Genomic DNA, 26233 nt, shown 5'->3' with positions numbered 1-26233 from the left:
ATAATCAATCATCATAATATCATTTTTCCAAAATCCAAACCTTTTTTAAAGAACCAAATTTTATTCTCTTGGAAACGTTGAATACTACTGGACATTTATCTAGATAATAGTACGCAAAAATGTTTTTAGATAATTTTTGGAGAGAAAAAAAATGCTCATTTTTGTTCTCTTAGATTTGAAAAGTCCTTTCCCGTTTTTAATTTTTGAAATTTTCCAAAGCAAGGCCCTGTATAGTTAAATTTATGCAGAGGCCGAAGTGGAAATTCAAAAAATACCGACTCGCCTGTAGGCTTGACAAAGCGATTGGGCAAATGCTGGTAGCCTAGGTAATTTCAAAAGGTCCTTTCCCATTTTTTTTTTTTTTTTTTTGTGTTAATTCGTCTACTCATGTAGTATATGAATTGATTATTAAATATTGTGTTAATTTGTCTACTTATGTAGATAATATTAAAAAAAATATGAATGGTATTCACAAATCTTATTACCATGTTATGGGTAATGTTAAAATTTAAAAACAAATTGAACTCGTCTATATCTTCAAAATGAATTATATTAGGTTCTATATATTAAAATGAAATCTAATATACAAAACCGACCTTAGCTCAGTTGGTAGAGCGGAGGACTGTAGTTGTAGCAGATATCCTTAGGTCGCTGGTTCGAATCCGGCAGGTCGGAATTTTTTAACCCTTTTTTATTCGATCGATTTTATTTTTTAGTTTCTTCGTTTTAATTGTTTTGTACATTCAAAATCAAACGAACCACGACAGCAACTTGCGATAAGCTAGGCGATTCTACAATTAAGTTATAATTCTCAATTCATTTTCTAAATTATCATGTCCAAGAAAATACATTCACATTCAATTTCATAATTTTGAATTTATCTCAACAATAACAACAATTTATGTATTCTGAATTTATGATAACTTGGCCTAAATTATCCTACTATCTTGGTCCGTAATCTAAAACGAAAAGTTCGATATATTAAACGAGAAAAAAATTGTGAATTTAATCCGCATTAGAGAATGAAATCAAGTTTCAAATTTTCTACATCAAAACATGCGTTCGGGAGCAAGACGTCTCCTGTGTACCTTTCAAATGGCTTCTCCAGTTTTCTGAAAAAGCACCTTTTAAGCAAAACAACTGATAAGTACATAACACCTAGCAGTTAAGAACTGTATTTTTCATATAAAAATTGATTTTGTACTGTCAGTTCACAGATAAGTGACAACATATATATTTGTAAAAAAGTTAACAAAATTTCGAAAAAAATATTCAATTAAAGCTTTTGAAACAAATTCATTATTTGTTTAACAAGAAGTAATAATTAATTCACAAGATATTATTAATAATGAATTAATTTCAAGCAATATTTAGTTACATACTGTACATCAACATATTCAACAAACGATGTTTGGTCTCGATCTGTCAATGTTTTGTAGGATAAATTGCTCATCAGTATACTGACATATCATCCTCTTGAAAAAGCAAAAAGATAAAAATTAATCCATTAGATAGATTATTCACATAACAGAAGATAATTATTGAAAAATTACCAAATGACTATTGACATGAGTAATTAAGTATTTCCAGCAACTAAAAATGAAATTGAATAGTAGCTGATTAGAAAATCATCATTCTATAACATAAAAGTAAATTCTCAAAAAGTTTCAAGTGCTTATGTGATCTATCAAATGTTTCATGCTTCACTGATCCAAAACCAATGTGATACTATTTTTCTTACCACACTAATTAATTATTTAATATCAAAAAAGTAATAACTACTGTGTTATGTGCATTAAATTTTCATTAAGAAAAAACAAAGGCTTTCCAGGCTTCCAGCTGGTATGGATGCAATTTCTCAGTTCGAAAAAAGAAGAAGATAACGCTCTTACCAATTAAATTAAAATATAATACTTTTTGTAAGTCTCTAACACCATTACACCGAGTGAAACCTTCAATTCAAGCATTTTCAGTTAATTAGTTTATAGGTCTTTCTTGCATAGGCACCATATTAATTAAACTGAACAAGCATATACCACTTCGGTCCGGTATTAATACTTATCATTTTAAAATACATATCATTAAAAACTCTTCCAAAATGATATTTAGATTAAAAATAAAATTAAAAAAAATGTTGATTCATACAGTTTATAAATACATGTACTTGTCGGTGTGTTGCTAAAATTTTAAAATCTTAAAAAATGACATAGTCTCAAATTTTTTTTTTTTTTTTTAAGAGAACATACAGTCTCAAATGCATCACATATTCACATGACCAGAGTACCAGACTAGTTAAGGGTAATTGTGTAATTGTTTCGCACCAGCTGGCTTGATCAGAAATTTTCTCTTATTCTGGTTAGGCTTGATCAGAATTTTGGCGTTTTGTACTGTCATACCGTACTGTGGCCCACTAACTTCTTCAATCAGAATCTTCTGTGGGTCCCACCAAAAAATGCATCTGCCATAAAATCACTTCCAAATAAACGGAGAACTATTTTTACAAGTCTACAACTCCTAAATATCATACCAGGTCATTAATTTGTAGAAAGGCGTAAAACAAAGAAGTGAAAGTTTCTTATAGAGATGTGGCCATGTGGGTAACGTTGTGATATGACTAACGAACATGCTACTGTATGTGTATGCGGACGTGGCGGAGAACATGGAATAAAGCTCCCTTTTAGTTCTAAGAGAAAGCCATCTCGTCAAGGCGTAGAAAGCCGTGAAAAAATGATGTGGTGTTTGTTCGTACTTAGACAGTGAAATGGCTATGGATATTCTCGCTCCTATATATACATATCCGCACGCCCGGGTTTCTCACTCCTCCTTTTGAACACTACTCTCTGTTCTAGTTGCTTATAGAACAGGTCATTTCCATCGGATTTGAACAGGGGGGAAGGGAGGGAAACACAGAGGAATTGCATGGGAAAGGTGATTTCCATCAGATCTGAAACTTTTTTTTTTTTGCATATTCTCAAATCTGTTGTTCGAAGATCTAGCTAACATAAGCTCTGTATATTTAACTCTGTAATTGCTTATACAGAAGAAGAAGAATGGAGGCGGAGGGGGAGGCAGCGCCGCAGGTGGTGGAGGCCAGGGAGGAGGAGGAGTCTCGGGCTCCAACACTTCTCCATCTTCTCCTGCTCCAGGCAACAGTAAAGATGCTAACACAGATCCTAACACTCTCTCGGGGGCTGAGGTTACAACAGGTAAAGGTGGGAAAGGAGGTGGCAAGGAGGGAGGAGCGTTTGTGACGGCGATGCTGAAGGTGGATTTTCACTGTGACGGGTGTGCAGGCCAGATCCGACGGTCCTTTAAAGGCTGTAAAGGTCTCTCTCTCTCTTTATGTTTTTCTCTCTTAAGTGACGCACACGGTTACAAATTGTAGTGTGTGCATTTTTAAATGCTAGTTTCTAAATTCTAAACATCGATCTAAGAGGGCATAGAAATTCTAGTGTGCGTTTATAATATATGTATTATTCTGTATTTCCATATCTCAATATGAGAGTTATTTTAGTATTTGGTTACATTGTTGATTTCTCAGTACTTATAATCACAATTTCCAATTCTTTTAACTTATGATATTCTTTTTAAGTTCTCGTTAACTATCAATTTCAAGGCGATGAGATCATGAGAATATTAATTCTCTTATTTTTAGTGTACTTTTTAGCATAGGTGTCCTGTTGTGCCTGTTGTTTGAGCACAAAAAACAAAAAAAAGAGAATACTGATACCTCTGACATTAGTCGGCTGGTTCAGAAAAGAGAACTGTGCATAAAAAACAAAACATTAATTGTGTCCTTTTTTTATCTGATAGAGTGACAGTTTATCGCTTTTTTTTTTTTTTTTATTGGAAAAACGTAGGCATGATCAATTAATTAGCAAAGGTCTTACATGATTTCAAAAATAACAAGGAAAAGGTACCTACCTGATAAACAATATATGCGATAGAAAAGAAAATAAACATCCTACTAACTGGGAAGTTAAAAATAAAAAACTGAAAGCCTAAAATGCCCCTTAAAGTTTCGCTCCCTTTTTCAGATTGTAGAAAACTCAAAGAAAACAGGGGGTTCACTGTAACTTTCCTTCCTCTTCGTCTGACAGCTCCTTTGCTTTACCAGTAAGCTGAGGCAAACTCCTTTTCTTGCATGATGGGGCTGAATCTGTACCAGCTTGCAGTTGCTTATTTCCATGTTAACCAACCGGAGATGTGTGAATATCTGGCAGTTGGCGAATTTGATTATCATATATGCCATCCGTTGAAATTGCTTATTCTGTTTATCGCTTTCACCATGCACTCTGATATCTGGCAGTGTGCGAAAAGCATGATTTCTGTCATTCCTTTATTATCTGGTAGTTAATTATCACTCTAACAATAGTACTAATCAGTCATGCCTTCTTCTGTCTCTTATTATTCTTCTAGGAGTTGAAGGTGTTAAAATGGACCGCGGTGCAAACAAAGTGACGGTGGTGGGGACCATGGACCCTTGGAAGCTTCGAGAGACAATTCAGAAGAAAACCAAGAAAAAAGTCGAACTTCTCTCTCTAGCAAAGACGAAAGAAGGCGGTGGCGATAAACAAGAGGCTGAAAAGGATGATAAGAAAGGCGATAATAAGCAGGTATAGTTTGTTCGCATCGGATCTCTTTTTAGTTCATAATTGAAGTAATTCTTCATTTATTTGGACCTAACCTGTTTATTTTTTTAGGTTTTGGTGGTGAACACAGTTGCAGTGAAGGTGGCGCTTCATTGTGATGGGTGTATCCGACGCATCAGAGGTGTCCTTATGAAGATTAAAGGTTCTTCCAACTTCATATTTACATCTCAATTATCTGATCATATTTTTGTTCTAACTTTTTCATTCTTTTAGTTTGTGATATTAGTTATTCTTTGCAAAATAGATTTACACATTTATACCATTTCTGAAAAATGCTGCAAATTGGACAGAAACATAATACATATAAATTTGCAAATAATAACACGGCATTTCTTTTTGTAACTAAAATGTAGTACATTTTATTCCCGTAAATTGTCCCACAGTTGTTTTTTTTTTTTGAGATCAAAGGCAGAGGCTGCCAGTATTATGAGTATAAAAAAGGTCCCTTATGGGATTACAACAAAGATTACATCCATTTTAATTGCTCATATGAAATCCTTCTAACCCATCCTAACTCAGCAGTTTAGCAGCCATAATCGACCCTCATCCGTGATTTTCTTCACAAGTACCTGATGGTCTATCGTTTCGCCTCTAAAAATTAGACCATTCCTCTGTTTCCAGAGCAGCCAACACACGCATTCAACCCATGTTGCCCATGTTTTTTCCTCCATGTGTCCTGTTTGCTTCACCTTATTCCATGATAACACCCATGTTTGTTGTACTGTCTCTGCCGGATGTGTGAGCTCGACCCTTATTGTGCCACAGTTGTTAAGGCGGTCAAGCAGCTTTTATCCTGATCACAACCTTCTTTTATTTTATTTTTCTGAAGAAAACAAATTATATTTTATTGTATCACCGAAAATGAACCAAAATTTTAATCCCAGTTTATTTGTTTTTCTCACTCTAGGTGTAGAGCAAGTGGTGATTGATCGACAGAAGAACCAAATAACAGTAAAAGGCACGATGCAAACAAAAGGGTTTGTAGAGTTATTGTCAAAGAAGATCCAAAGGCACGTGGAAGTGGTGGGCCAGAAAGAGAAGGACAAAGAGAAGGAGAAGGAGAAAGAAAAGGAGGTGAAAAAAGAGGAGAAGAGTTGCGTTGGACAGATGACGTGTCATGCTGAAATGGGCTGGTGTCACTGCGACAAGTGTGGTTACCACGTGTACATGGTACCCGCTCCCCAACTCTTCAGTGACGATAACCCCAATGCATGTGCGGTAATGTGATTTTCAGGTTATAGTGGATATAGCTTGGCAATTTTCTGTCTGTCTGTGTTGGATGTGTGCTTCTTTGTTTGGGAGAATTGGGATAAAATTTTGCATTTTCAACTTTTTCTTATTTTGCTCAATTTTGAAAAATTTAATTACGGAGCACTAACTTGTAGTTTTGAGAGAAAAGAAAGAGAAGATTAGGATATATATAGAAAACAAGAAACTGTTTTGTTCTTTGCTTCCGGACTGGACTGTTTAATTTCCTTACTGGAAATATTAATCAAAGTATATTTCTCTGTATTTTGTGGACTGTGGAAGTTGTTTATATGGTTTACAATTATTTCTTTTTATGTCAGAGGATGAAAAATATTTGACTTTGTTTGTGGTTCCAAAAAGTGCATGTCAAGTAACAGTAAGTTTTTTGCCACCTAATCTGAGCTTGATTTATGTTAATTAGACGGATTATTTTTACAATATTATTTTCTCATTTAAGAAGTATTCCATTTGTACAAGGTGAGACAAAACGTATTGTCCATTTTATTAAATAAACTTTTAGAGTCATTTACTCTCTTTTTTTATGTATATATTCCTCTACCTAAATTTTCCACGAATCGTCGTGCCATTTTTATTATACATAATTTTATCATTTATAAAGTATGTTTTTGTATTCAAAGTTAGTTGAATATAATTTTTTTTAAAAATTAAATTAAGTCATATTTTAAATTAAAGTTTTAAATAAATATTTTGTTAAGTATTTATTCATCATCCTTTCATGGCTGCTTGAATGATATGGGGTTATATTACCAAATAGGGCAACATAATGTATTTTTTTTTTTTTTTGAGGAAAAAATAATGTAAAGTTAATCAAGATGAAAGAGGAGGGGGAGTACAATATATACCTGGACCAAAATACCCCCACTCTTATCGTTCGCCTGTCCCTTCTGGTCTATAGCCTTACTGCCTTAGCCAGGTGTGCCTCTGTCATTCGTCTTTCCCTGCATCAACAAAATAAACCATATATTGTTTACAATAAATATTAATTTGGAATGTCAAGATTAATCTCCAAAATAAAGCGAGAACAGACGACATTTCATCGTTCGGCACAGGAATAGGTATATCATCAATATCTTTAAAAGACAGGAAAATTTTAAGGAAGAGAAGTATAATGCTAATTAGAATATATGGGAGATAAAAGTGGATACTAATTGGTGATCTTTAGAATAATAACAAAATTAGATGGGAGTTATATATATATATATATTAAGAATCTAATTAGTCAGAGACGTCTAAAAATATTAAAAGAAACAGCTACATAAACTCAACACATCTTTATATTAATTGAGTTATTAAAAATATATTAAATTTAGAATTATTATATTTGGCATTTCTCTTTTATTCAACTAAATTAAATTTAGATATATTGCATTGATCATTTCTCGTTAATTTATCAATTATGTATATACACACTAAATATTTATACAATTAGTACGATATATCCCTCTCCTACATCGTGATAAATTTTAGAGAACATAACTCCGAGGCTCTCATATTGTATTTCAGGTAATTGAATGAGGCTTGTGGTGGGTTTCTCTTCCCGTTTGTTATTTTTTTCAAACAATATTTTTTACCTGTGAATACAATTCAATCGATTGTATATACTGAAATATATATAATTGAATTTAGTGAGTTGATTTGACTATCCCTTTTTTTATTTTAGAACCATGTTAGGTTTAATTATATTGGATGTAGCGCTTTTATTTTAATTGAGGTTTAATTAATTACCTCTTGCATTACTGAATCTTTTATTTTTAAAAACTTGTATTACTCAATCTCAATTTGGGATAAGAAGGTTATTTTCTTGAAATTTTTGCCCAGATATCATATTCATGTTAAGGTGTTTGAGAAATGGTCTGAATGATTGAGGGGCCTATATATACATTTCCAACGTGATTCTTGACTAAGATCTTTTTAGTTATTTCTCTTATTTTATTTCCTAGCAAACTGTGCTAGAAGCCTAGAAGTAATCAATTTGTTGATTATTGTTCTTAATTTAATTAGGGTTGAATTCCTGATTTGCACAATCCCCTGTCATACTTTCTATCCGAGAAGAAAAATTGCTATATATATATTAGTTTGGTCTATATATTGTTTATACTTCAAATGGTACTACTTTTTTTTTCGTACTTGTGTAGTTGTGTATTAGCTTGAGATAACTTATGTTGATGATTTGTGGTTTGCGTGCATTTGAATACAGAGATCGTGCATGTAAGGTATTTGGAAGAATTTGTCATCACTTGTGAATAATGGAGGGTAGAGATTTAGCATGGGACAGAATTAGTGCCTTGCCAGACCCTCTTCTTACTCACATCCTTTCTTTTCTTATCTACCGAAGAGGCTGTGCGCACATGTATATTGTCCAAACGATGGACAAAAGTTTGGGTTTCTTTGCCTGTTCTTGTTTTTGATGATCATAAATGCAGACAAGATAAGCTAACAAAAGAAGAGTTCCAAAAACATGAAGATAAGTTTCTAAGATTTTTTCGCGGCGTCATTTTGAATCGAGAAAACTTGACTCTAGATACATTTAAACTGACATGGTGGGGGGATAATGTGAGGGACACTCTTCTTCATATATATGAATGTCTTTGCTGTGCAGTCGAGTGTAGACCCCGAATATTATCGATCGATATCGATATCAATACTAAGACACTTCCCGACTTGACTAATTCAATTTTCACATGTACATCAATAGAGGAGATGTCATTGTGGCTTCATACTGCCTATGTGCTTTATGAAGATAGTTTCATTAAACCGGGACCAATCAACCTCCCTTCCCTACAAAAATTGGAGCTTTGTTACCTAGATTTGAATAATGAAATAATGAGAATGCTTATATCCGGATGTCCTGTAATGGAAGAATTAGTTTTGATAAATTGCTTATTTGAACGGGTCATGATTTGCTCTAAGGTGCTGAAGAATTTGGTATTCGAGTGTTGCCATCATTGTGGGCCAATGGAGATTTCTTGTCCTGAAGTTGTATCTCTGAGCATTAAATCTATAAATACAGAAGGGATTACATTGAAGAATATGTCATCTCTTGCCACAGCTGACATCTCATGCGCAGGTGTCTATTTCTCTCTTGCCAGAATTAATCAGCAAGACTTGAGGCTTCTCGGTGGCCTTTCAAATGTCACAAGCCTAAAGCTATATTCAAGATGTCCTCACGTTCTGGTATTCTCTATTCTAGATTTCTTGTTCTGTCAAGTATAAGTCTTGACTCTTGACTATATCACTCGAAACATCAACTAATTATAAAAAAAAAAAAAAAATCATTATTAATTAATTAGTTAGTGTGTCAATAAGGAAAAGATAAAAGAAGGGACTAAAATGACTTATTCTTATATGAATGCTTTTAAGCAATTTCGTAGAATGATAAATGGAAGGAAAAACTAACGATTGGGTTGTGTTGGATTCTTCAACCATACTAGGCCATATCTTTGAATTTTTTTTAAAAACTATAAATAAAAAAAAAATTACCAAACCAATTTGATTGTTTTGGTTTTTACAAAACCAATAAGAACGGAGATGTCATTTCGGTCCGAAATTTATTTTTTGGGACCGAAATGACATCTCAATCCAAGATGTTTTCACAAGTTTCTACATCATTTTTTTTATCGAAATCTGTGAAAATGGCTCGGACTGAAATGACATCTCAGTCTCGAAAAAAAAAAATTCGGACCAAAATGGTATCTCAGTTCTTATGATTTTTGTAAAAACCAAAGCAATCAAGTTGGTTTGATAAATTTATTTTTTATTTATGATTTCTAAAAAAAGTTCTATATCTTTAGAGTACCATATATGAGAATATTTTTTTTACTTTGATGCAATGATTGATAACAAGTTGTGTTAAAGTAGCAATTTTATTTATTGAATAATTTGTCTAATTTAAAATTCATATTCCTCTCTAATAATTTTTTCCTTTCTACAATGTAGTATTTGTTGCACTCGGATATTTCAAATTGTCCAGTCCTAAAAAACTTAAAGAACTTGGATCTTGGATTAATAAAAATAAATTGTAATTACTGGAATTGGGTGGCCTGTCTCCTCCAACATTCATCCAATCTGAAGAACCTCACTTTGCACTTCTTTCGAGTATTTTCTCTCTCTTTCTCTCGTGATTTTCTAGTTAATAACTTATAAGTGAGTATGATGATTGATTTTCAACTAGTGTTGTTAAATATAAGAAGAGTCTGAATTCCCAATTTGATTTATGAAGGGAACAATGACTGGTGCAATTAATCTTGTAAGATGGTTATATATGTTTCAATTCCTTAATTATTACAAGATTTTGATAATGAACATATGTGATGCATACCAAACCATTATAAAAGTTATGTTGTCCTTTTAGTTATTTTTGTTGTTACTGTCTCCTGATTTTGTGAGTGTCTGGAAAGGGTATTAAGGCTCTTTATACTATATTGCCATAGAGAGATACAAATTGAATGGAGCGAAGCCTTCTATTTGATGTAAACTCAAATAGGCTACATATATATTCAGTAACTGTTATCTGCCATCTGATTAGTGAACTCTTATTTATTACCACCTAAGCAGAGTGAAGATGCTGCAAAAGAAGAGTTTCAAGGAGATATTTCATTCCAAAATAAGTACCTTGAAGCAGTGAAGATAAACTGTCCGGGGAAGAATGTTAAGTTGGCGGGAGAGGTGGTTCACACTTCGGGTGAACTTGCAAAGACAATAGCAAAGTTTATTCTCTTGTAGTCTTGTGAGATTGTCACTTGTCATATTGTTTGACATGTTTGGCTATTGATTTTGTTGACTAACTAGTTACTAGATGCTCATTACATGTGGTTAGCTTTGTTTCCTGAATATTTATCTTTATATCAGAACCGTTCAAAAAGTTTTTTTTTTTACTTTGTTCAGTGCACTTCATATATAAGAGTGTTGCTTGTATATTTAATCGTAGTTTCTTATATATGTGTTATTTCTACCTTGTTTTGTTTTGGTGTTGGATTTCAATTCTTATTTTGTATTCTTCGGTAGCTTAAGAGACATGTCCATATCTATTTTTTCAGTACAATGAAAAAATATTTAAAAAACTATAGTCTTATTAGTTGGTTTCATATATTTGTTCATGTGAATTGTTCAAACATATCAACAAACTAACAATCAGGTTTGAATAAACTCAAGAAGCACCGAACTTAAATCAAACTCTTCCAAGTTCCTACAAATTAATTATCAGATTTGTTTATGCCCAAAGATACTTTTTTTGAAATTGCTGGTTACTTGAGGGAGAAAGGTGATTTAATCTGAAGACAGACAAAGATCTGGCAATAGTAGGTAGGGGTGCAAACGGATCGGATACGGACCAGACAGTGGTATAACTAGCTATATACGTATCTGATTGTAGTTTTCGAATATGAACACGGATCAAATATTTGTCATTTTTTTTAAACAAGCTATGTTTTTTTTTCCTTTTTTAAATAAAGGATCAGGGCTGGTCCTGAAGATTTTGGGGCTAGGGACGGGAGAAAAATTTGAATCCTTTATATAGAGGTGTAAATGAATCGGATATTATCCGATTTCTTTTAGATCTGAATCTGAAAAATTACTTACATTATCTGATCTGTATTCGTATCCGAGACTATCGGTATTTGTATCTATATCCAAAAAGTTATAACGAATAAGGATACTGTTTAATAATTAACTATTTGTATCCACATCTGTACTCGTATCTGAAAAGTTACAATGGATAAGGATACAATTTAATAATTAACTATCCGTAACTATCTGTATCTGACCATTTACACCTCTACTTTACAAGAAATGATTTGTTTAATACCAATAATTTATTACTTATATTTTAATTGCATGGTATTGATATATAATCGTTAATGTAGCTGGTTCAAGACTCTCTTTATTTTTTTTGTCCTACATGCTTAGAAAATAACATTATTGATCTTGAATTGATATATTCTGATTAACAATAACATTTTGAGATGAATAATGACAAAATTTTGGTAATATGATGTATGTTTTGTATCCAACAAATTTATTATGAAAAATATTAGATATAATTAATGAATGAAAAAAAAACTATATTTAGATATTATACTTTACTAGAATATATATTAGTAATTTTTTTTAATTATCTGAATTATATTCATATCCATCCAATATATGATTCATATTCATATACATTTAATATCTGATCCGTATTCGGATACGAGACTATCCATATTCGCATCTGTATTTGAAAAATTACAACGGATAAAGATACGGTTTGATCACTATCCGATCCATATCCGACCATTTGCACCCTTACCTTTATATATATATATATTATTTTATTAATATGCCAATAGATCATTCCTATTTATAGAAAAGTTTAGAGCTTTTATATATACAAAGTTTGATTTCTAATATTTTATTTATTTTTAATATATACAAATAATTTTTTTTAATATATACATACTAAAAGAAATTTTGGGCCCTTTGGATCCTGGGGCCCGGGGCCATCGCCCTGGGTGCCCTGCCCCAGGACCGGGCATGTAAAGGATAAAATAAGTATTCTATGAATTTAAATGAGTTCTAACAGTAAAGACAATAAAATGGGTAGATTTGTAAGTTTTTGAAATTTAGAATATGGTAAATATGATACTATGAACTTTTGAGGGGGGATATGCAATTAGAAAGTTTTTAAAGGGTATACATGAAATTTCCGTAAACAAATTTGGATGACCTCACTAAACTTTGCTATTTAAAAAAACTCATTAATTGCCTACAACATATTCAGCATTTTGTTATTTTATTTTTGCTTCGTACACACTAATTTGTTGCTTGATAAACTAGTAGCAAAATTTTTATGATAAGCATTTTAATTAGCTAGTTAACAAGGATCATAATATTAATTTTTGCTTCGTCCAATTTGTCTAGTACCCTTTGCTTCTGTAGGCTTCTGTCAAATTGTTTTATTTTCTTTACAAACCCTCTACACATTTTCTTATGTGCAATGTTGATAAAGACAGTCGTATATCTTTATAGAAAGCTAACTGAAAAACTCAAACCAAGTTTTTTTTAATATACCATCCATTCAAGAAAAAAAAAATAATAACTTAGTATAAACCCGGTGCGCAGTATAATCTGCGCATCCTAAAAAAAATTTCAGGATGGTATATACAAAATCTCAAATTTGTTTCAAACAGAGAGTATTTTGATTTATCTTTTTTTGAATAGATGGTATATTAAAAAATTTCGGAAACCCAAATGTAAAATGCGTATCAAAAAGTTCCGGGACCAATAAAAAAGAAGAAGAGAGAATCCGACCATCCTCCTTCATTATACAAAAGGAAATATATATATTCAAGTAATGACAGCCGTCAGTCCTACAGAAAAAGCACTCAATCAGACCTCTTTTGTCCGCATGGAATAACCATGGATGAATTGCATCCCAAATCAAATCAACCATCTTGGTCTCTTCGACTAGCCCAAGAAGAGCAGTTATCCAGTCCAAGTTAAATTCGGTCTTAAATACTTACCCAAATCTGAGATCTCCCCATTGACTTGGTACACCCTCATGATATTTTCCACACCATCATAAATTATTTTCAACTTTTCTCAGATATCTTTTACCTTCTCCATGCCATCCACTGTGGATGCAATAGACGAAGGCAACGAGTTCAGAAGCCAGATGTACACCTACATGTGAGTGGACTTCCACTACTAGAATCAGATTTTTTTACATGACAAGGAAAATGGCCTTTTGCAAGGAGATACGCTTGCAACAAGCCCAAAAAGGCTATTTTCAAGGAGATACGCTTGCAAATGTATCCTTGGAACTGCATTCGTCACAAATACTCAGTATTTGCAAGGCCTCTCTTGAAAATACGCTGTTCTGACCTTTTGCAAGAGATTTGCCTTGCAACAACTACGCATGAAAATACTTTCAGAGTTGACCCCATCTGGTTATTTGCCAGGGAAGCAAAGATGGGTCCCACCTGACTATTTGCAAGGCTGGAAAACGTGGGTCCTACTTAACTATATGCAAGGCTAACACAAGTGGGTCCCACCTGACTATTAGCAAGACTAGTGGAAGTGGGTCCCACCTGACTATTAGCAAGGCAAAATAACGTGGGTCCCACATGACTATTAGCATGGGAGATGATTATCTTTTTACATGGTTGATTATTTTCAAGGATATGATTTACATTTGTTGCATGCACTGCAGTTCACACTATTTGCGTGAATGTACCAATGGTTATATTAACAGGAAGTGATTGTTGTAAATTAATATGCTCCAATTCTACCACCCTCCCTCCCTGTACCAATCTGGTACCGGCCCAGTTTTACAATTGCCAATTTTTCATTCATCAAGATTTACATAAAACACAATGAGAAATATATAGAAAGCAACTAATAAGCATTGAACAATAGTATAATCATCTTACATTATACCAGATTTAAAAAGTCGTAAAACAACATCACTAATAAAGACTTAACTTCTAAATATACCCAAAATGTACCCATCTGTCAAGCAGTAAAAGGAGACTAACGGTAATATTAAGAATTGACAACATGAAAAAATATTTTACGGGAATGATGCAGTCACTACTTCTCTTCTCTTGCTATGATGTCCTCCATGCAAACTCACTCTGCAAATTATTCTCAAATTAATGCAAGCTCACCCATTTAGCAAAATTAAGAACATAAGCAATGTTGTTTTATCAATTAAAAAGAAACAGATCTAAAGTAGGAAGAGAAGATCGAGATAGGTCAATGGAAAGAAAACCAACCCAGATCTGAGTTTAGCTGCGCACTGTCAGCCAATCTTTAAAAATTCATTCTGGACAATCTACAATGCCAAATTTTTTGTTCTTTTTATAGAAATGTAAAGGAAAGTCTAAACTACATGCTTGCCAAGTTTCAGGATTTTTGTAATTTTCCAACTAATTTTAACAGATGCTTGAATGCAGGGGCAGATTGGTAAAAGATGCAGAGAACAACATTTTTTTGGAGATTCAGAAAGCAAACTTTAAAAATAGCTAGTAAATCATAGAAAAATGCTATGAATGCAAAATTTGGGTCTAAAGTGTGTGTTTTTGAGTCCTCTATCTGACTGTTCATGTGGATTTTTGGTTTGGACTCCTGATCAGCCTGCACTGGCTGATCTGTCACAGAAGGTCATTTGGGGTTTTTGAGGTACCAGTAGAATTTCAAGGGTCAAACTTTAAAGCATTTAGTGAACAAAAATAATGAACTTACCATCTCGTAGAGACATATTCAGTATAAGGAGGCTCCGAGTAAAGTTCCCTTGCTAGCCCCAAATCTGCAATTTTAACTATTCCATCCTTAACCAATATATTTTCTACAAAAAATTGAAGCATCTTTTCATTGTTGCACAGAATTCAGAAATATGCTCACACAATTCAGAAGTTACATATTTACCCTTACAAATTATATCTCTCAACAGGTCTACTACAGGGCTGTTACTGGTATATACTGGTCAGTACCATACTAACGGTGAAACATCAAGAGTAAATGAACTTACACACACAAAATGTATATACAAAATGTAATCCTTAAATGTTACTGGTATATACTGGTCAGTACCATACACACACAAAATGTAATCCTTAAATGTAAAAATAATTTACCCTTATACCCCTACAAAAGAGTAAATGGTTCCATTTCATAACCAACCCTGCACTAACTGCTCTCTTATTTGCAGAACACTAGTAACGGAATGCATTTCAAGGAAGTGGGTATATGTGAATAGTTAAAATAATTGACCAGCTTTTAGGGAGCTTACACAACACATAGTTAAATTAAAAAGAAATAAACTTACAAGATAAGGCACATTACGGTCAAAGCACATGCATGATTTTGCCCTTACACGAGGGTCCTTGTGCTTCAAAGAGGCCTCCAATTTCAGCAGCAAAATTGATGGTGAAACCCGATTTGTCATATTAATTAGGGCTGCCTCAGCTGCCTCACACACAAATTTCTTGTCTTGTGATGATCTAATAAGAAACAATTGTACCAACTAGGGAAAGAGAAAAAACACAACAAAATGAGATAAATTTTAAAGAGATATAAAATATCAATGATACAAAACAAAATGAACAATTTAACCATCAATTCCTTTCAAGATTGGATGTCTCATCAAAGTTGTGTGTTTCACCTGTACTTGTGAATCAGAAAGTAAAGGATAGATGCTTGTGCTTTCTCTAAACATGTAACCTTTGACATTCGTCGTATTAGTTCAAATAGGAGAGTATCTATTAGTTCAAATAATAATCTAAAAATTCACCATAAGGCCAAATTCAGAAAATAAAATTAGAATCAATTTTAACCATAAAAGTTGGGAACAACCATAATACCAGTATTCAAGGTATTGTGAAAACAGTTTAATCTTGTAATATTGTTGGCCGAATAGTTTAAGACAGAATACCAGTACACCTTAATCTCTTTTGCAAACTTTTACTTTTGATCCAGGTCTTTCTGTTTCTGATACAAGCCGAGGTACAACTTATTTAGCAAAGTAAAATAGAAAATAAATAACAAGAACTGACCACCTTGCTTTAGATTCAAGGTTGTCGGAAGGTTACCACTTGCCAGTATTCAAGGCTGAGCGGCGGCAGCTGTACCCCGTCCCGCCTGAGCCACCGACTCGCCCGCCTCCCGCTGTCCCGCCTGAGTGCCCACTACCTGAGCCGACCGTCGCTGCTCTTCTCATTTATCTTCCGCACTTTAGATCTAGGGTTTGGAAAACTAGAACTGGAAGGGGCGTGGAGAGAGGACTGGTTGAGAGAGAGCGAAGGCAAAGAGAAGAGGGAAATGAAAATTTAGGAAGGCGCCGAAATGAGAATCTGAAATTTGCAAGGCCATACACGAGAATCTGAATTTTTAAGAGGGAAATGAAAATTTAGGAAGGCGCCGAAATGAATGTTTGGAGAGAAATGAAAATAAACCCTAATTCCCCTAAGTTCACAACAAAGAGATAAGATAGAAGACGCTCTGTATCCTATGTACTGAGAAGACCTAAATACAAACAAATTCATAAACTCCGAGGTAACATAATATTTTTGTTTAAATCAAGGTCATCTATCATCTTTGTTCACGAATATTAAAACATCTTGTGTATCATCTAAAACCGGATCTAAAAAGAAATAATATATTACCTCAGAGAATAGGGATTTCTTACCCACAGTCTCTAAAATGAAGACATCAAGACCCTTCACTATTTATCGAACGGCTCAGAGTTTAATATTTGCTAATTAGATAATGTATGTACAACAAATAATATTAAAAAGTTTCAAAAAATATAAAATTTAATTCTTTACATCTTATATAGTCAAATAATACTTACTATTGTCATTTTTATATACATTCATTACTATATGCTCCTTCAAATTTAGAAAATATTTTCGGACCGTTCATTTTCAAGCGGAAAATCAACGGTCGATCTGCAATGAAATCATTCCAAATCTATTTTAAAATGATCAAGATAGAACATTGAACATAATCAACATAAATTTTTGGAAGTTTTATTATGTATAAGCTTCGATCCAATACGAAGTGTTTATGGCCATACGATGCTTCAATTTTCGATCAACTAGATGGATAGGTAAATAAAAACAGATTTTTATCAAACTTGGGTGAGTGACAATAAGTATATTGCTCTTTAATTTAAGCGGTCCCGATCGATCAACAGACGACATATTTTCATTAGTCTTCATAAACTCGCGAAACAAGAGTTTATGTTTCATGTTCATGCATAAGAGATGTGAATCACATATGCAATATGCATGTAATGCTATATAATTTAATGGGTCAAATAATTTAATTTAGCAATACAACATAAATTATTACATAAGTTTCATTAATATAATTTCTATACAAATATTTTCTACAATTAAAATTAAATTTTGATATTAATTGACTAAAATTTACTAAATATTTTCACAAATATTGGTACACATTGAATGAGCAAATTATGATAAAATTCTATAAAATTAATAATTATAAGTATGATTTGTATGTAGAAACCGGAAAAAAATTGATAATATTTTGTTTGATTTTTTTATATTATTTGTTGTACTTTTAATTTTATTTTAAATTTACAAATTTGATTTTATAAAAAGTAACTCAACTTAATTTATTTTATCAATTTTCTCAATTTCATTTTTGTCTTTTTTTTTTCTACATGTGGGTTTTATTGGTATTGGGTTGCTCAGTTTAGGGTAAGCTAATGTAATTTTGAGATACTTAAAGGTTAATTAATGAGGGTGAATTGACCTTTAAATGGTTTTAACTTCATAATTATAATCTTGTTGTGCTTAATTTCCAATTTCATTAATCATGTAAATTACTAATCATACAAAATAACATCGATAACGTAAATTACTAAAATAATTTGTTCATTATCACATAAATTATTAATTCTTTCCATCTCCAATTAATAAAATTTCTGGTTAATGCCTAAATTTTAATATTTTTTCTTATTTCCTTTACAACCTTTTTTTATTCGTGTAAAAATCATTTTAGTTAGTCTTCAACAAAATTGAGCCTATGAAATAAGCGGCCCACCTGTCAGATTGAACTACACAAATAGCTGTATAGCCCTTGCCTCACTCGTTTTTCTCATTTTCTCTTATTTTCTCTCTCACTTCCAAGTGGATCCCACCCCAATAAATATACTCCATCTCTATCCCTTCATTCCCTTCCTGGAGAAGATGACTAACCCTCTCCAATTACAATTTCGCTCCAAAATTTCCAAAATTCCCAAACCAATTTTTTCATTTCGCTCCAAAATTCTAATTTTCATTTCCCTCTAAAACTCCTGTACTTTCAGTAACTTCCCTCTACATTTTCCCTCCACGATTTTTGGCTATCGCCAAATAATTTTTTTACGGTGAAATCGACGATTAGTGTTATTTCTGGCACGTCTCTCTACACCAACTATTGTACAATATAGTTTAATTTAACAATTAACACTTCCTTGCATGCCAATTAGAACTTCGGATTTCATTTGGGGAATTTCATCAAACAATTTCATTAAACTGCTAAGGCTTCTGTCTCCCTCTCTCTCTCCCTTTTTCTTTTCTGACACCTTAGGTGTTTAATTTCACAATGTAAACTGCTAAGGCTTAATTTGGTTTTCTTTTTGTCTTCCATAAAAAATTGTGAAGGTTGTTGGCACAGTCGAAACCTCCTTGGAAAAACACAGAAGTGAAAGCCGTTGACCTAGAATTATATTGCTCTAATACCTGAAGTCATGAAAAGCTATTACAAGGTAAATGTTTTTAAGAATTATATTGCTCTAGTACCACTACCGTAATGAATTAAAAGATAAATTGTAAATAGTTGGTTAAAGTGGTTTATTTCTTCAAATTTCAGGGTACGAAGGGCAGTTATCTTTCTCTGGCATGCTGCCTTGTGATTTTTGCACATAGCAAACTACAGGTCCAAATTAGGAGTTCTTGGTACCAAAATTCTCAGAACATCATGTACTATCACCTAGATTAATCTCAAAGTTTTTTGAATTTTCTAACTGGGTTAAACTAGTAATATTGTACTGTTAAGTTTTGGTACCAATCACCCATTGTACCAGTTGCTGGAATTTTTGAAATATGATCTTTGAAAGTCCTTAATTAATTGTATAAAAATCACAAAAATGTGAGGTTTGTTTCTGTGAGTTCCTGTTAATGTCCTATATCCATCTATCCAAGGATTTGGTTAATTTATAACTTTCTTCACTGGTTTCTGGTCTGATTTTTTTGTTTGAGGTATTCTCTGTATCAGTACCAGATTACATGTACTGCCATGATAGACATGCTTTTCAAGTTACATTACATAGTTGAAATCAGTGGCAAGACCCTTGTGCACCTCTACTATCATAAAAAAGGCTCAAAATACCCTTCTGCTGAAAACTGGCAAATCAGAGGACAAAGATTCTGATTATGTCAAAATAAACATGACAGGTAGATAGAGGACTCAATTCCATGCAGTTTGGACCCAAATTTTGATTAAAAATGAATTTTGTACTATTTTTAATAAATTTTTGAAATTCAACTTTCTGAAAATTCTTATTTTTTTCCTTTTCTTCTTCTTTTCTGTTGCTGGTATACAATGGCCATGGTACTGAACCCCTTACCAGTACGCTAGGGAAGCCAGAAATTTTTTGAAATAAATCACATGAGTACATTAAGTCTAAATGGATATTTTCATGAAAATAAATCCAAATTTCATGTAGCCAATTTCCTAGAATAAAATTAACAATTAAATGACAGAAAATGACAAACTGATGCCCTTGCATGCCAAATTCATGAATTAAAAATATAAATAAAATCTGTAAAAATGTGAAATTGGATCCAGAAGTGCCTAACATGGCCAGAGATGTGATTATGTAATAAAAATACATAACCATATTCAAAAATAATAAGTTTAAGGATCAAATCATGAACCACCAGCATATGAACTACACAGTGAAAATTGCTAAATACTCAAATTGAAAATCTAATAAAACATAAGGTACATATGCACTCCAGAATCAATCTAAATGATTGAAACAATATCGTTGATGCTCCTCTATGTTCTAATTTGACAAAAATCAAAGTTTCATATTATGAGATAGGCTTCCAGTACCAAACCGAAAGCCAAAACTTCAATTAATGAAGCTAGTGGAGTATTTACACGGACCTTCAATAAAATATTATATAAACATGTGGTGTAGTATTTGCAAGCAAATGGTGTTGAGTATTTGCAAGTACTTTTAATAAAATATAACATCTAAAATGTGGTAAAGTATTTCCAAGTGAATGGGGTTGAGTATTTGCAAGGACGTTCAATTAATTATAATATCTGACTTTCAAAATGTTTTTACAAGGGCAGGACGAAAATATTTACAAGGTTGCAGATCACACATTTCCCTGCGATACAATTTACAAGGGACTAGCCTTGCAAAAACTTTGAGGATTCCAGAAATGTCATTTCTTTTGCAAGGGCCGTCCTTACCTTGAAAAAAACTAGTACTACGCTTGCAAAAAACTCAGATTCTAGTAGTGTTCCACTCATCTCTCCCCAGTGCACCCTCAACTGGATCTGCCTTCTCCCCAGTCAAGTACCCCTCCAGATTCTTTCCTTCTAGAGTGTACCTTACTCGACGTGACCAGCTCAGATACTTTTCTGGCCCATCGAGTTTCGTACAATAGGTGGAAGATCCAACCTATGCTGCCTCAGCTCAACAGAAACTACATGGGCTGCGGGAGTTTGGCCCAATCCAGACATGACAAACTGACGTATCATGTGAGTCATCATGGCAATCACATCCTCCGCAGTCAGCTTCGCAATAGAATCAGCAAACAGATTACCCTCATTTTCCTTTTCCGATATCGATCAAACTCAGATCTACGCCTCACGTATTGTTCTAAGTCCGAATTACTTTTACAAAATCGAGTTCTTGAACCGATTTAGATCCACATCCCCCCCTCTTGACCCGATCTTGATCTAGCGCATCAAGATTAGAGTTAAAAAATAATCAAACTTCGATCCAAGTCCCCTTCTCGGGTATCGTGGGGTATAGGCCCCCCACGCTGGCCAAATCACTCAACAAAGACCCAACCTACCTTGGTTAGCCTGCTAGAAAGAAGAGAAAAAAAAACGGTTGTTGCTGTTTTTTGTTTAGTGGACCAAAAACAGTAAAAAACGATTTAGATACCAAACAGATCTAACTTAAAAAAACGACTTAACAACCAATGCTAGCTAGGGCCTGAGAAAGAAGAGATCAACCTAGGTCATCGCAGAGAGGAAGATAGGAAGGTCAGCTAGGGGCGGAGCAGCTAGGGGCGAGCTCAGGCGGCCAGGCGAAGCTAGGTCATCACAGAGGTCAGCTAGGGGTGGAGCTCAGCGGCCAGGCGACCCAGCTGGCGACAGGCGAAACTCAGGCGATCGGCTCTGGAGGGGCAGAGCTGATCTCTGCCTCTGTGCTGAACCCGCGGACCAGAGAGAGAAGCAACGGCAAGCTGGCGGCGATCTACAGTGCTGGCCAGCGGCTACAGTGGTGGTAACCTAACCCTAAACCTAGCTCTTGATACCAAGTGGAAATTGATTCTAAATGAATTGTATTTCTTCATTATTCTCTTTGGGCTTATATACGCACCAATCTTACATTTAAGTCCTTATAATGTTCTATATTCCTTTTCTTACCATAAGGTCCCTATAACGTCTATGAATACATAAACATACAAATCTCAACAGTATTCAAATAGTAGGTATATAAAGTTTAATAATTATGAAAAAATTTATATCTGATCCGTATCCGTATCTATATCCATCAAATATCTGATTCGTATCGTATCCCAAAAATAAAATTGGATACAGATATAGTTATACCACTGCTACTATTGCCAGATCTTTGACTGTCTTCAAATAAAATTGTTGATATGTTTGGACAGTTCACATGGACAAATATATGAAGCTGACTAATAATACTATTTAGTTTTTAAGGTATTTTCTCATTGGGCTGAAAAGTAGATATGGACATGTCTCTTTAGCCACCGAAGAACACAAAATAAGAATTGAAATCCAACATCAAATCAAGACAAGGTAGAAATAACAATAAGAAACTACGATTTAAAATACAAACAACACTCTTATTAAGTGCACTAAACAAAGTTAAAGACAAAAAATACTTTTTCAACGGTTTTGATATAAAGATAAATATTTAGAAAAAAAACTAACAACATGTAGTGAGCATCTAATGACTAGTTAGTTAACAAAAGCACTAGTCAAATATGTCGAACAATGTGACAAGAAGTGACAATCTTATAAGATAATAATCTTTGCTGTTGTCTCTACAAGTGTACCCGAAGTGCGAATCAGCTCCCCCGCCAACTTAACATTTTTCCCCGGACAATTTATCTTCACTGCTTCAAGGTACTCATTTTGGAATGAAATATCTCCTTGAAACTCTTCTTTTGCAGCATCTTTACTCGGCTTAGGTGGTGAAAAAAAAGAGTTCACTAATCAGATGCATGGCAGATAACAATAACCGAATATGTATCCTATTTGGATTTACATGAAACAGAGTGCTTTGCTCCATTCATTTTGAATTTCTCTATGGCATAGAGTATAATTATTTTTTTTCCTCAATTCTACTATTTGTCTTGACTGGTTTTAGTATGTTGTGGGAGCGAGTTAGAACCTTAATACCCTATCTAGGCCCGGCAAGTTAACACACACATCCAGACATTCACAAAATCAGAAGGCAGGAACAACAAAAATAACTAAAAGGACAAAAAAAATTTATAATGGTTTGGCACCACATATGTTCATTATTGAAATCTTGTAATTATGGCATTGAAACTGAGCCATCTTACCAGATTAATTGTACTAGTCATTGTTCCCTTCATTAATCAAATTGGGAATTCAGACTCTTCTTATATTTAACAACACTAGTTGAAAATCAATCATCATATCGGCTTATAAGTTATAACTAGGAAATCACGAGAGAGAGAGAGAGAGAATACTCGAAAGAAGTGCAAAGTGAGGTCCTTCAGATTGGATGAATGTTTGAGGAGACAGGCCACCCAATTCCAGTTACAATTGATTTTTATTTCTCCAAGATCCAAGCTCTGTATGTTTTTTAAGGTCGGACAGTTTGGAATATCTGCTCACAGCAAATACTACATGGTATAAAAGAAAATGTTATTAAAATGATGAATATGAATTTAACATTGGACAAATTATTCAATAAATAAAACTGTTGCTTTAACCCAACTTTTTATTAATCATTGCATCAAAGTAAAAGAAGTTATATTTTCATATCTGGTACACTAAAGATATTGTCACACCCCAAAACAGGAATTCTGGATTAAGGTGTGATCAACCTCGCCTCGTGCTTAATAAATCATTAAGCACGCAAGGCTAATCATAAATAATAAATCAAACAGCAGCGAAAGCAAAATAATATAAATGTCAAGCATCAGTCACATAGCAATAAATAAACATACACATACATAACATATAATTCGATCCATCTCGGATCCAAATAACACCATCTATAGAAGGGGATACATGATCTATCGAGCCCGTATATATAACACAGGAAATACGGGACTCGTAAACCTAATCAAAAGCCTAACCCTAACTAGGTCAAGTGGTATGGCCCTCGGGGACAGCTCCTGACATCTCCTGCTGCGGACCGCCAGAACCTGTACCTAAAACCCACGAAACAACTTGTGGGTGAGCAACGAATTGCCCAGTATGTGACCCAGAATTATCCCCTCATGGATCCTCTACGGTCAAAGCACTTCTATTTATAAAATGAATACGATTAAAAATATGCACATGTGTGAACCTATATTAATAGCTAATAGAATTTACAATACTTTTGAATGATGCCATGATGCGATTATTCTATTATGCCAACATGCGAAATAAACCCAAAATAAAATAAAGGTGTAATATCAGATATAAATCAAGTCGGAATCCAGTACTCCTTGCACTGTGTGCCCAAATACAATAATAATAATAATAATAATAATAATATGGATAAAGTAATCACCCCGTGCCAATAGGATCAAAAGATCCAAACAATATAATCCAAGGACTGTGATCAGAGTGCAATGATACACGTTGCCTAGTGACATCGAGCATTGCTCCACAAGATAATAACACACTAGCCGATGGTTATATCAAACCAATATGTCATCTCGCCTAACGATTCATCACCCAAACATATCCAATAGGAGAAATCATACAATGCAGGTCGTAAAAAGTTAATCTCTTCCCTCATGAGAAGGAGAGAACTCTACCGTCCGGCCAGACCAATAGGACACCACACATGGATTCTACCCAAACCGGTGCTGGAACCCCGTACAAGATTCTACCCAAGACTCGCCGGTCTTGGAATCCCGCACAAGATTCTACCCAACACTACCCGGCTTGGAATCCCGTTCTAGGCAAAGTAGCTCCTAATGTAAGGAGGGAATAGATCCCGAATCGTATCGTGCCACAGAACTCGAGTCCGGAACTGCTCACGTCAAATAGTAAAATGATCGAAAATGATACATAATCAAAGTTTATACATATAATATAAATCCTAAAGCCATCCAAGGATCAAGTGACCCTCAGCTCAGTGGTTGTCGGGCCGTCCCATGCCAAGTGACACCAAGACGGAACGAAGTCACTCGGCTCTGCTCAGCTCTCACCAATGCATGCGTATGCACGTGAAATAATAATATAGTCTTCTACGAGAAGAAGACAGCTAATAACCTAATATTCTAATAAGATATATATATATACTATTATTTATATATCATTTTTGTTGCCTTGAGTATTATTTCATTTATGAATCATTCCTAGTTCATGACTGAAATTGTGAAACTTCGTAATACAGATGATATATACTCTTAAAAGTCTCTGACCGAGGTAATTAGCAGGAACACTAATTACCGTTATAAGGTTAGCATGTGGATTAAAAGATGGTTAAGTTTTACAAACCATTTGACAAGAGATGTCATTTTAATCACATAGATACATGTTCTAGGAACATGGTTTTGACAGACCCTGAATGAAACATGAAATAGAATTGTGTTCGTGTCATTAATGTTTTCATTCAGTATTAAGTTATACAGTATGAGGTATTCATCGTTCCTACTAAGAGATATATATGTGTGAGTGTTATCTAACGCTGTCCGTAAAAAGCAGTTATAATGATAATACTTCTGTATGCATAGCTTAGCTAAGGAAGTGATGGTTTACCAAAAATACTATTGTCCCTCGTATATCTGTACGAGTTATAGCATCACTGGTCCCCTTGGTAGAGTAAGATTATCTGCTAGCGGTATAATTACAAGAGTAATTATATTTGATAATATGCTCAAGATCAAGAAAATATTAAGTTAGCAAAGATGACACACATCTACTTTGAAACTGATCTGATAGCTGTGTGACAGAAGAACTGACACAAGTAAATAGTTTACTGGATCATAATATTGTACAGTACATCATCATCTGTGTAATTGGATGGTCATAGTGCATATGTTAGATGCCCTCCTATGATTATAGAAGTTAAAACATTTTTAATTCTATTTACCAACATAACACATATCCTATTGGGTCACACCGTATAGGAGCTAATTGATAGGCCTAAATTATATACACATTCGATCTGATTTTTAGTATAAAATAACTCTAATTATCATGTATTTATAATATAAAGTGATTAAAATACATCTGGAATCAAGTTACTGCGGTTGTTTGACTTTAAATGCTAGAAAAGGCGAAAAACTGAAGAAAATGACCTCCAGTGCGGACGCAGTCAGCACTTAGCCGCATTTCCAACATCA

General features: G+C 33.7%; 2 protein-coding genes, 2 long non-coding RNA genes and 1 other non-coding gene across 5 annotated transcripts; 3 read left to right on the top strand and 2 right to left on the bottom strand.

Annotated features, from left to right (window-relative positions):
* Nucleotides 1-591: 591 nt before the first annotated feature.
* TRNAY-GUA (transfer RNA tyrosine (anticodon GUA)) lies at nt 592-675 on the top strand. The gene is given in 2 exon segments: nt 592-628; nt 640-675. It is a non-coding gene; the product is annotated as a tRNA-Tyr (tRNA).
* Nucleotides 676-2870: 2195 nt separating this feature from the next.
* On the top strand, nt 2871-5879 carry LOC144543795 (heavy metal-associated isoprenylated plant protein 1-like). The gene is made up of 5 exons (XM_078292200.1): nt 2871-2928; nt 3041-3326; nt 4420-4616; nt 4704-4794; nt 5560-5879. Exons 1-5 carry the CDS (start codon nt 2920-2922, stop codon nt 5877-5879), a joined length of 903 nt encoding a protein of 300 aa, XP_078148326.1. The 5' UTR covers nt 2871-2919.
* A 2288-nt stretch (nt 5880-8167) lies between these two features.
* On the top strand, nt 8168-9134 carry LOC144543907 (FBD-associated F-box protein At2g26860-like). The gene is made up of 2 exons (XM_078292358.1): nt 8168-8271; nt 8345-9134. The coding sequence occupies exons 1-2, from the start codon at nt 8168-8170 to the stop codon at nt 9132-9134; spliced, it is 894 nt and encodes a 297-aa protein (XP_078148484.1).
* Nucleotides 9135-14435: 5301 nt separating this feature from the next.
* Nucleotides 14436-16852, bottom strand: LOC144543830 (uncharacterized). Its single transcript, XR_013508093.1, has 3 exons — nt 15727-16852; nt 15144-15207; nt 14436-14533 (listed from the first exon to the last, which is right to left on the bottom strand). It is a non-coding gene; the product is annotated as an uncharacterized LOC144543830 (long non-coding RNA).
* Nucleotides 16853-22474: 5622 nt separating this feature from the next.
* LOC144543974 (uncharacterized) lies at nt 22475-23542 on the bottom strand. The gene is made up of 2 exons (XR_013508113.1): nt 23411-23542; nt 22475-22877 (listed from the first exon to the last, which is right to left on the bottom strand). It is a non-coding gene; the product is annotated as an uncharacterized LOC144543974 (long non-coding RNA).
* Nucleotides 23543-26233: the final 2691 nt, after the last annotated feature.

Source organism: Carex rostrata, chromosome 25 (genome assembly GCF_964058835.1).
Source record: "Carex rostrata chromosome 25, lpCarRost1.2, whole genome shotgun sequence".
Taxonomy (NCBI): Eukaryota; Viridiplantae; Streptophyta; class Magnoliopsida; order Poales; family Cyperaceae; genus Carex; species Carex rostrata.
The sequence above is the reverse complement of the archived record's forward strand: the minus strand, read 5'-3'. Positions and strand labels throughout refer to the sequence as shown.